Here is a 12,306-nt window from a genome sequence, read left to right on the forward strand (position 1 = left end):
CCCCTCAGTGACCCCGGAGTGCCTCCGCCCGGGACACCGGGAGAACACCGGGAGAACACCGGGAGAACACCGGGAGCGGCGGGGGCGGGGCCTCGCGGCGGGGGCGGGGCCGTCCTCGTGCGCAGCAATCACAGAGCGGCAGCGCGGGCGGGGACCGGCTCGAGACCAAGGCGCCAAACAACCTTCCTCCCTCGGCCGCAGAACGGCGCTCCCGCCTTCCGCTCCCCACCAGCCAATCACAGCCACGATCCCGCTCCTCGTCCCGCCCCCGGCGGAAAGTAACCAATGGGAAGCGCAGCCGCTGCAGGCGCTCAGCCAATCAGCGTCTGAACCCATTGAAAAAAGGGAAGAGCGGAGCCCGTTAGCTTCCGCCCGTGACCTACGGCCGCGCTGGGCGTTCCTGCCGTGCGGGGCGTTCGAGTCCCGGTCCTAGCGATGCTGCCGGGGGCGGCCGCTCCCCTCGGCCTCTCGGGTCCCGCTGGGCCACCCGTGCTATGACCCGACCGCTCGGCGAGGGGCTGCCGTCTCCGGGCCCTCCCTTCGCCATGTCCCGCCGCCATGTTACGCCGGCGGCCGCGGGCAGAGAGGCGGCCCAGGACTGCAGGTACGGGCGGGGCGCGGGAGAGGAGCGGTCGGGGTCGCCGCCGGGCACCGAGTCCGGCTCCGGGACGCCCCGGCTGCCGGCGTGCGCCGCGCTGCCCAGGGCGGATGGGAGGGCTCGGCTCGGCGGGGGTTACCGGGACCTCCCCTATGTTCCACCCGCTGAGGGGCCCGGCGGGGCCTCCCCATCGGAGCCGGCACTTGGAGCCGGTGTTCGTTTGCCAAGGGCTCTGGCAGCGTCCAAGAATCTGAAGGGAGTGTTCGGCTAAGTTCTGGCTGGCGTTTCCAGCACATCCTTCGAAATCGCGGTGTGTTCCCTCTCAGCTCCTGCCCTGGCGTTGCCCAGCCCACCTGTAGAGCGGAGCGGCGGCAGCGGTTCGGCTCTAACCGAGAGCCTCGGGTGTCGGTTCGGCTTCCGAGCCTGCTCCGGCCGGGACGAGCCTAACGGTGCTGGAGGACACCGGCAGTGAAAACACCGGCGCTCACTGACAGCGTTTTTAGACTCCACCAACTTGTCTGCTAACTAGAAATTCAAATTCTGCCAACGACTCGAGGTTTTTCAGAGGCTGCCGGGATGTTTCTTGCAGAGTGAGACAAGTAATAATTTTGTTATGCTATTAGCAGCACCTTATTTTGTTCAGATCCTCTGCTTTGATAGCACTGTCATTTAAGTGAAGGGGACAGAGTAAAAGTTCACTTTTTCAAACTTACTTTTTTTTGCCCAAGAAAGCTAAGAGAAACTCCAGTTTCAGTTCTGTTGCAGTTGAGTTTTTCTATGAGTTTCGGTTTTGCGGTTTTGGCTGGGTCAATTGTTTTTTTTGTTTTGGTTTTTTTCTTTCTTTCTACAGAGCTTTTCAAGACTCTCTGTGTCATCAAACATGTAGCAGCTTTTTGTAGTTTTTTGCTGTTAGGTGACTTTGCAATCTTGGAGCTGTTGCTAGTGTTTCCAATACAGCTTTTTTTAAAGGATGGTTTTATCCAGCCAGGGATAACCACGAGTATGACTGTAAACACTTAGCTGCTGTTGCCAAATGCTCAGGGGGTTATTTTTTAAGACAAATGAAAATATTTCCTCTTTCCCTCTTCCATACAGGCTGCGCCCTGTTGAAACGCCTGGAAGGTCTGTTAGGTTCATCTCCCGGTTGTGCAGCTTTTTTCTTTTGTTGAGTGACATCGTGTATTTATGGGTTTTCTTTTGGATTTTTAGTGATCTCCCTGGTGTCTCAGTCGAGCTGAGATTTCATGAACTATGGTGTGGTAGTTCTTATTTGGGATAGAAGGACTTGCTGAATTTATGTATAGTGCTGAACAGTGCTAGCCACACCTGTATAGTTATTGATAAATATACATTAACCAACTGTGATTTTCATGTTAGCAAAAGAGTGAAACACAGTAACCTCCTACTCAGGAATGGAGATTCTCCTGTGAACGGTTTGTGTACAGTTATGCCCCATTCACACAGAAAATCACATTTCTCTTTGTACTTTCACATATATGTGAAAAGCAGGTTGGATGGCCCAGTTCTTTTTCATGTTCTTCCTTGTACTGTATTGCATTCTTTTTTTTTTTTTTTTTTCTTTTCCCCACCCTTTGCTTTTGCCTGAAGTTTCTAGTACACTTCCTTGTCTGAGACACAATACAGAATCTTGGCTGGACAGTTCCTCGCCCTTGCAGTCCAAAAAGCAGAGTTACAAATACGAAGGAGAAAATATTGGTGGATAAAGACTTTTAAACAAGTAGTCTAAGACAAGTCGCTTGACATCTCTTCATTCAAATTAAATTTGAGGGAGAAGGGAGGTGGCTTCATTCCCTGTTATTTTTGTACAAGACTTCGTTTAATTATGGCATAAGCAGAAATTTTGTTGCAAAACTCTTGGATTTGTGATAAAAGATAGAACAATATAGGGAGGACATAAGCTGTCATTTGGAATCAGTGGCTGTGGAAACAAGGACAGAGATGGCAGAAGGCTTTGGTTTTGGTTTTGTTACAGGCTGTCCCCAAGGCCAGAGTAACTGAAGTTCCCATTAATAGTTCCCTAGGGGCAGATTAGAGAGAAAGAATACTGAATACCTGGTGTTTATGTATACACACACATAGGGTTTATTTTAGAATAATTTGGTTGCAATGGAAATGAGATATATAGCCATTTTGGTTATTAGCTCTAGTTATGTGACAATTTAAAAGTAGGAAAATACCACTTAAGATATATAAGGAAAAGAAAGAAAAAGGATAAGAGTAGATTGCAGAAAGATATCACCACCACGGATCCAGTGATGAGACTTAATTTTTGCAATTCCAATGTCTGCTGGTCAAAGTGATGCTTGCAGTCTTGATCAGCCAGGGGTGGGGGAAATCCCCAAAACATAGAGTTCTGTGGGTTAGTAGATGTTCAAGGTGGTAATGCACAGGTACCTCCCTTGGAGAAGGTGAATTTAACACGGTCTGTTGTGAGGGCCCAGAAATGAGTCTGGGGGCATTTTGGGGGTCTTTGATGGTTTATGGCCCCATCCTACATCGATGTTTCTCACATCGTGTTTTCTCACATTATACCGTCTCAGAAGGGTTAAAAACCTTCAGGCCCTAGGTGTGAATATCCCAATACCTCCTCCTGGATGAGGAGGTTGTTTTACACCTCAGCCAGATCTGTAAGGGAGGACATTGGTGTGATAAAAAGCATTTTCCCACCTTTGCAGGGTCTGTGCCTTATCCCCAGCTTGTTTTGTCATGGTCATCCTCTGGTGGTGGCACCCCACTCTCTTCCATCTTGGGTGCATCAGAGGTTTCAACACCACACATGGAACCCCTCTCCTTCTCCCCTTGCATTGGGGGATTGTAAACCTGGACCTCAGCATTATTGTTTGTTTGAGTCAATGACCTCTGACATTTCTGTCCATCACAGTTTGTCTTCAGGATTTAGGTGCAGGGAGGAATCTGGGTGGTAACTGAAGATGGGATGTGGTCTGCCAGCAGTGCTTCATGTGCGGATGGGGCTTTAATGGGGAAGAAAGTAATACAGTCGCTTAATTAGGAAAATAGAAAGGGTTTGGAAGGGTATGCAGCATGGAAAGCTGTGGGCATGGGATGATTTCACAGCTTAAGAGCAATCCAAGCAAGCACCGGGTGTGTCCTGAGGAATGTGAGGTGTAGATGGCTTTGTTGTGAGCAGGTGAGGCCAGTGTAGAGTTCGGGGAGGTCTAGAGCAGAAAAATAAATTGGTCAGCAGCAGTGACAGTGAATAAACCTGCATTAAGTCTTTGGTTCTTCTGCTGAACTGAAATATGGGGATCCTGTGTGCTTAAAGTTTTCTCTTACTTGAATGTAGCTGAGTGATAGGAGTAGCAAGAGTTGTTAGGCTGCAAGTTGAACTTTACTTGAACTGCATGGCTCTGTTGAGTAAGTCAAAGATGGATTATAGCAAAACCTGGAGCTAACAACCTGAACGTTAACAGTTGTTAGACTAGACAATGTTAATGGCTTAAATATTACTTTAAAATTAATAGCTGGAGTGGCCTGTAAATCATAGTACATGAACAGTAACAACCATATGACGACATGGACAGAACTAACTGGAATTCCCCCTGAAACAGCCTGAGAGGGTGTGAATGTGACCACAGAACACCACTGGGTAGCAGAACAGTGAACAGATAAAGACTGACAAGACCCCAGACCCTAAAATCACTATTGGTCTGGACTGCTGGGTAGTTCAGGTTGCCCAGGGATTTCTGTTTGTGGTCCCTTTCTTGAGGCACGAGCTTATGCTACCACCAGGTAGCTGGTGTTGTGCCAGTAAACCTGTCTAAGGAAGTTGAGAGCCTGGTGTCAAAAATTTAACTGTGTTGCTGTAACATGTGGGAAGAACACACATATTTCAGCCTGTGTCAAACTGAGCTGGGATAAGTTGGAGACTACCAGTCTTTGCGAAGAAGTTTCTCTGTTTTCTTTGGCAAGCCAAACCCAGTTTTATGCCCTCACAGATTCTCATTACAGGTGTCTTTTCACTGAGTTACAGTATCTTCAAATATCAGTGCTTGCTGGTATCCTGATTTAAGAAGTATCAGTGCATTATAAACAGCTTTTTGTGTTTCTGTAGGTGCTAGAAATGCAAAAGCTGTGTCAGAAAATGCAACAGTGATGGTTGCATCACTGCAACCAACTTGGATCCATCACAAGCTTAAAGAAAGATTAAAAATTAAATCCAAATTCATTTTGTACCAGTGAGCAGTGGGTTCTTTTGAGCACTGTCGGAGGCCTGGGAAAAATCCAACCAGGATTTTTCCCAGGCTGCTGTTGGGTCTGATTCTTTCCCAGCAGAAAGTTTCTTCAGAGCAGCTTTAGCTCTGACTCTTTCCCAGGAGAAAGGTTTCAGAAAATTCAGTAATGTAGATAAACACCTGCTAAAGGATGTGATGATTTTCACAGAGCATGTTTTTAAAGAAGTGTTCCTCCTGTGACCAATGAATCCTCTCTCATTTGTTTTGTAGGATGTATATTATTTAAACTCATTCAAACTTCCTTGAATAAATTGCTCTTTGCTGCTCTGTGCAAGAAAGTTGCCATGTTACTGTCTCTATCACTGCTCTGTAAGGCACAGTGACAGGTTCTTCTGTCAGCAGGTTTTGCCTTGGTGATCACTGTTGTTCAGGCAGTAATAATGTAACTTCATCTCGGAAGGTGGGGAAAGAGCAAAAGGTGCAACCAGCCTCTGCATTTCTTGAACAACAACAGTTGTTCTCACATCAATACTTTGAACTTGGAGATACTTTGGAACAGGCACTCGGTACAGCGTTAAAGTCATTAGCCAACTGTGTGAAGAGGAAGGTGATGCAGAGTTCACAGATTCTGATGTATTTTATTGTTCAAGTTGCACGTTTCGAAGCCAATCTGCTCATTTTTAGAAACTATATTCTTCAGTGGAGTATGCCTTGGTGTTCTCATGTCCCAGATGTTTTTGCAAGAGGAAAAACCTCTGATTTAAAGCTAATAATTGTGTTGTAGGTGGCTGTAGGCTGCTGTCTTTTGGAAGCCAGGTGAGATGATAAAGTTATCAGCTCAGAATGGTAGTGGACATGGGGAGGTTGTTAAATGACATAATGTCATCACATAATGTGCTGGTGAGGTCAGTTCCATTCAGGAAAATGTAGCTTCAGGTGGAAGGATTGTTAAGATTTATTGGGATTATAAAGAAAACAGTTTGAGTGAGGAAACTGTCAGGTTAACTTCATTAGCCAAGCACAGTGAAGGCTAGAAGGTGAAGAGGATGATGATGCTTTTTCTGCTTCATCAGAAGCAAGAGCTACTGGCGTTAAAGAAGAGCTGTAGAACTAATTTACAGTGTTTTAATTATATAACATTTACTAAATGGGCATATAAGTATTGTTCTTTTAAAAAGATAAAGTTATGTTTTCTCTGCAGAAACCAGATGATTACGGAGTTCTTCAAACCAGTTTTAAGTCAAGGTAAATGATTTTTTTTTTTCAAGTGGTAGACATTTATATAAATTTTAATTATTTAAGTGTGCAGAATGATAATCCAATCTTGTTCCATATTGGAGCAGCAACATAATGAGCATAGCTTACCAAATAATGTCAAAATGAGCAGATTAAATTTTTTTCTAATAATGCAACTGAAAATATTAATTTTCTGTTTAAATTAATGTCTTTAAATCGTGATGTAATTATCATTTCAAGTTATGTATCATGCTTAAACCAGATTGTTTATAACTGAAACTGCATCATTGTTCATGTGATTGTTTGCATGACATTAGCAAAACTGAATGGTTACGTTAATTAATTTTGGATTACATGTGAGAGAGAGAAAATATCAAGTAATGCATTATAATAAGGTTTGTTGTTTAGGTTTTTTTTCCTTCCAATATAATTTTTGTGAATAATTGGTCTTGTCTTTCCTAAACCGTGGCCATAAAGACAGAACTGTGCTGTCCTCACCAGACAAAGGAAATGTAAAAGATGAAGGAGTGGCACTCTCAGTTTTACGCACCGAAGGTTTTGAAAGGAATCCATCTTCTCCAAAGGAGGTCAGAAGAAAAAGATGCCAGACCAAACACCAAATAAGTCCTGTGGTAGGTATCTTTTGGAAAAGAATTGAGGAGAAGACAGAGTAAACGTGTCAGAGAATGGCAAAATGAGCAGGGCCCTGGGTTCATTGTGCCCAATAGTTATGATTCAGAAACTCCTTGTTACTGCAGGGTCTCTCATGCATTCCTTGACCAAAAACAAAAAGACTGCCTGACCAGAGTAGGGAAGAAATGAGAAGTGTCTGGGTGTAAGGAGGGCAGCATTGTCTTATGGAAATAGTGGGGAAGAGAGGAATGACTGTATTGATCTCATAGACTCCAGCTGAGAGTCTGACAAATGGGTTTCACCTCCAGAAGCTGATATTTGAAAAGCCTGGAAATAATGGCACTGTGAGCACCACATCTCTGTGCTCAAGCCAGATTTCCCCACTGCCCTGCTCTCCTACTGATTCTGCATTTAGGTTGTCTCTGGAAGCTCCCTGCAGAGAAAGGGAACAGGAGAAGCAGAAATTGAAACAATCGAAGCCACTTCCCGTGAAGCCATTCTAAGGAACAAGTGTTTTACATTGGGTGTTTTTAGAAGAGTTATTAAAGGTGGAAATCACTGACCCAGTGTGCATATGAATTCTTAAATTTTTAGATTTTGATCAGATCAGATCCTTGGTGCTGCCTCTTACAAATGTAAGAGAAGTTTGTTTGTTTGCTATTCCTTTGTTAGTTTTAGGTCATGCTTGGGTAAGCTGGTTATTAATTACTTTACAATCAGTGAAAAATCCTGTTTTAAAAGTAGGGGAGATATTCTGGGCTAGATGCAAGCATGGAAATGCAGTAGAAATTGTATTTTGTAGAAAAAGATGCCTTTATCTTAAATGCCTTATCTTGTGTTTTCTTACAATGTGGCTTAGGAAGCAGACTGGCAAACTTCTACTATTTAGTAGTTGCAGTTAATAGCAGTTCAGATTTATGCATTTAAGCCACAGTGTTTAGATAGAGATGGGAGTGATCCTATTAAAAATGTAGTATTTAATTGCAGATCACTTTTAGTCTGAAGAAAAAAATATATAATTTGGGTTCTTGAGAGATCTTTGCAGCTGTGTTTGAAATTAGTCTTGAAATTAGGTCTATAATGTATTTCTGGGAGTTTGTGGAACTAAGTCTGTGCTGGATCCAACACTGGTTTTAAAAAGTATGCAGTTAATTTTTTTTCTCCCTCTGTCTTTATTTTTAGAGAAATGGATGTTCTGGAAGAAAAATAATGCATTTTGGTTCAAGGGAGTTTGGCTCAGGTATGAGCATTGCTGTTAATATAGAATTAATCAATTAATCAAATGTGTCACTTCATGTCTCTTTTTAATACTTTTTTTTCCCTTGAAATTGTTTTCTGTTTTCTTTTACTAAAACAATAATTGCTGCTGAGTAGTCAGTGTTATTTCTAATATGCAACAAGTTTGAAGAGTTTAAAAAGTGTTTTAAGATTTTAGTGTAAATCACATTGATTTGTCACTTAATTAGAATTTGTGATACTTCATTGTCTTAAAATGATCTGGGATCCAGGTTTTATGGTTTCCCTTGTGCTTTGGATAATCCACATTTTCTGTGGTAGTTAGTAAATTGTGCCTTTCAGCTTTATCCAGAAAGAATATTCTTGTTGAATCAACCACCAAAGTTGAGCTGCTAGTTTTGTTGCTTTTTGACCTTTTTAACCACATAATTTTGTTCTATGAGTGGTAGAATGAAATCTAAAAAGCTTGAGGTTGCTCAGTAGGAAGGTAAACTTTAAAAAGAAAAAAAAGCACATGTATGGCTGTGAAAACTCATCAGACTCTTTGTTGCTTTAGTCCTAGTTGACTTAAAAACCAGTGTTAGTTTTTTAAATGGAAAACTGTTGCATGTTTGATTTTTAAAAAACTATTATTTTAAAACATGATAACAGTGTTTTGTTTTTTTTCTCCAACACTTCACAGATGACCCATCTCAACCAAGGCTAACACAAGTTTTAGAACATGAGGCATCTTCTCCTCATGCATTTAGAGCATCATCTGAAATGGCCTCTGGTGCACCAAAGAGCCCAACTGTTCCTTCACACTTCCTCAAGGTGTCCTTTGGGCTATCCAAACCAAGAGACTTTCCTGGGAAAAGAAAGCACACTGCCATGAGTGTGGATGTCGATACTTCAGGTCAATCTGAAATGAATGACCCTGCTTTTAGTAGATCACCTTCAAAATGCAAAGCTAGGAGGTGTGACTTTGTAAAAAATATCTTTTTGAAGTCTCCTCATGATGATGTTCTGCAACTCAAGGAGCCTGCTGTCCTGTCTAGACATGATTTGTCTCTTTCAGAGGATTTCTTCAGCTCAAGCAATGAAAAGAAGAAAAATAATTACTCCACTGTAGGTTTGTCATCTTCATATTCTGCACACAGTCCTCCCAGTAATAACCACATTTCTGTTGTGGATACCAAAGAGAATCAATTGCAGCTGGCTAATTCATGCTTTTCTTTGGATAAGTCCCTTCCTCTTTCTCAGGAAAAAAGTACTGTGTTGCCTTCTCCCCACGACTTAACACAAACAAAAGGCACAAAATCCCCTCTCCAGGCTGCTGGCTTATCTCAGGTATTGGAAGTTATAAGAGAGCAAGATAAAAGACCAGAAAGACATGAATGGAATAAAGGATACAGTATTCAACCCAGCAACAGTTTTTCAAATACAATCCATGAGATTTCTGAAAACAGTCCTGATTCTTGTAGAATGGAACTGTCCCCAGAGAATACTAAAAGTGTTCCCCCTTCATTGCCTGTGAAAGAATCTTTCATGGACAGTGGCAACAACTCTTCACAAACCTCAGGAGAACTAGAAGTTAAAAGGGACTTTACACACAAGTCCAAGCTGAACAGAAAATGGCGAAGCAGCTCTGAGAGTGAAGATGATATTTTGGAATCCATTCTAGATGATGATGATGAAGTAGTATTAATGCCCCTGCAAAAAATGCTCAATTCAAATCTCAAACCACAGACAAGAACCTTGGAAGACTCTTCTGACAGTGTTTGCCAGGACACTGTAACTCCATTACTGAACCTTCGCGTAAGTTGGCTAAAAACAAAAAAAGCACATTCTTTCAAGTGTTCTTTTATGGATAGGATATGCAAGAAAGATAATATAGATTTTAGCACTGTGCAAGGCCCAGTGGGTGCTAAGTTATTACTCTATATTTCAAATTTAAGAGAATGAAATTTTATGTGGTAGATATATACCATTAAAACAGACAGAGGCCCAGGTGAATGGAGACATCTCGTACTCAAAAATCAATTTGCCTCCAACCTCACCTGTTCCATCTGGCACATACAGACAGCATCTTTTCAGGTGTGCTAGAGAACCAATTTCTACTATTTAGCTCAGTTTTATAAACAAATAACAAGCTACTCCAGCAGCTGAGATGTCCAGTAGACTCCAAGTACCTATTCCACTCCCATGCAGGGCACAAATCATGACTGTATCTTGTACAAAAATTGTGTAAGCCTTGTGGATTCAGTCCAGTTTTTGTCTAAGTGGTGCCAAAGTCTTGCTAACAGCAGTCAGAATGTGTGTGACTGATTGGTAATAGTTACTTTACATTAATTTTAGTAAAAAATGTATTCTGCACCAACACTCAACCACCTCTTGCTGATTCCTGTTATGCTCATTAAAGCTACAGGAGACTGTAATAAAATGGCAGATAATCAACTTTGTTATATTTTTATGATTTTTCTCCCTTGTTCGTAATGCATAATAATTCAGAATTATTTGCCTGCAGAGCTGCCTACTTGGCTTAAGGGTCCTGTGCTGCTGTACAGTTAAAATGTAGTTGGGATGTGCTTGTTACTGTGCTTGTCTTGGGAAAGGCCGAAAGACTTTGTGCAGCCAGATTGATTCAGGTCTATGCCTTCTGGTTTTTTTTAGGAATTTTGGTTTTGCTTTTCCGCCCCTAAAGTTAGGAGGTTAGATTTAGAAGATGTATGCAGTCTAATGTTTTTGTTTTCCTGGTCATGTAGGATTTTTATGAGCTGAAGTTAACTGGAGGAAATTGATGAAGACATTTAGAGATCTGTGTGCTAGACTCCAGTCATATATCCTTGACACAGTCTGTGATTGTCAGAGATCTGCATATGACTAAGTGTGATGTTTTCTTTGGGGTTGTATTTCATGGAAATTGGAAGTGTTTTAGGATTTCAAAAAACTGAATGAATTCTGATCACTAGGGATAGATGAGCTCTTTGAATCCCTGTGTACAGGATATTATGGTGATGAATTGGTCTGTGTCTTTAAAAATTAGCTCATTTTTTCAGTAAGAGCTTGTCAAATAGTGATTTTGAAGTTCTATTGTAAAATAATGTTTTAATAGGGAAGGTCCTACAGTAGGTCTTATTGTGGCATTCCTGACAGTTGGTAGAGATTGGAAATGTCTGCATTTAAATGAAGAGATTTTGCAGTGAGCCTGACTGGGTTGGAATGAATTTTCTTTATAGCACCTGTATGGTGCTCTGTGTTTCAGATAAAACCAGTGTTGATAATAGACCAGTTACCTACCTACTGTGGAGCACTACTTGCCCAGCATCAAGGCTTTGTCTTCTTCCCATGCTGCCCCCATAGAGCAGACAAAAAGCTGGGAGGCAACAGAGCCTGGAAAGCAGACCCTAGATGACCAAAGGGATATATTTCATGCCACATAATGTCATGCTCAGCAGTCAGAAAACCACATGGGGAGAGTTGGTCTGGCATGTAGCCATTGCTCAGAGTGTAGCTGGGCATCCTTCTGCTTGTCAGAGGTGCTGAGTGACTGCCTTTGAATCGCTTTTTCTTTTCTCACTTGGCTATTTACCTCATTAAACTGTTGTTATCTTAACTCATGGATTCTCTTGTCTTTGCTTTTCTTGCTTTTCTTTTCACTGCCCTGCACCACTGGCTGGGGAAATGACCAAGCTGTGTGGTGCTTAGTTGCTGGCTGGGGTCAGCCCATCACGAGTTTCCAGAGTGGAAAACAAACAGCAGAGTACCTGTATAAATTCTCTCTTCTGCCTTCCCCTCTCCTAATGCTTTTCAATCTCTGATAGGGTGTATTGCTTAACTGAATGGCTATGTCCATGGGCAGATAGTGAGTAGCCATAATTATTTAGTCTGTTCTTATGATTCTGTAATCAAGAGTGTTACAGATCAGACTTGTGTGGTTTCATAAGAATTTCACAATCTCAGCCCCCATGACTGGCTGATTAATGGTTAAGCCTGATAAACACAGGCAGCCTAGATCAAATGCTTGTGGGATGTGTGTGACCACAACATATGACTGGCCTGTCCCTGATATAATTAATGGCCAGTAAGACAAATCTGTTAAGAACAGTCCCAGCATTTCCATGACCATGATTTTTGCATATATCCACATCCTTTTCCTTTAAGAAGGGGCATATGTGTACATTGGAATAAAGCTTTGATTCCTTGGTTGTTCAACAGTTACTTGACACATATTAAGCAAATATAAAATAAGCTAAGCAGTCTTAAAGTCTTAAGCTTTCCTACAGGATTTCCCACACAAAGACATGCTGCTTGTTATATTAAAAAGTTGGCTGAATAGCAGGGTGGTGTCAGAAGAGCTGTGCTTGCCCAAAGAATGGAATCATGGCCATGAAAGATTTCAAATCTGTT

General features: G+C 42.1%; 1 protein-coding gene across 1 annotated transcript in view; it reads left to right on the forward strand.

The window, feature by feature from the left end:
• Positions 1-344: 344 nt before the first annotated feature.
• Positions 345-12,306, forward strand: part of SLF2 (SMC5-SMC6 complex localization factor 2) — a 29,593-nt gene continuing 17,631 nt past the window's right edge. The window contains exons 1-5 of the mRNA XM_033066351.2: positions 345-604; positions 6,014-6,057; positions 6,526-6,680; positions 7,864-7,921; positions 8,600-9,714. Of these exons, the coding sequence (XP_032922242.1) occupies positions 495-604; positions 6,014-6,057; positions 6,526-6,680; positions 7,864-7,921; positions 8,600-9,714 (1,482 nt within the window). The 5' untranslated portion in view covers positions 345-494. The remainder of the gene's footprint in view (positions 605-6,013; positions 6,058-6,525; positions 6,681-7,863; positions 7,922-8,599; positions 9,715-12,306) is intronic.

This window comes from Catharus ustulatus, chromosome 8, assembly GCF_009819885.2.
Source record: "Catharus ustulatus isolate bCatUst1 chromosome 8, bCatUst1.pri.v2, whole genome shotgun sequence".
Lineage (NCBI taxonomy): Eukaryota > Metazoa > Chordata > Aves > Passeriformes > Turdidae > Catharus > Catharus ustulatus.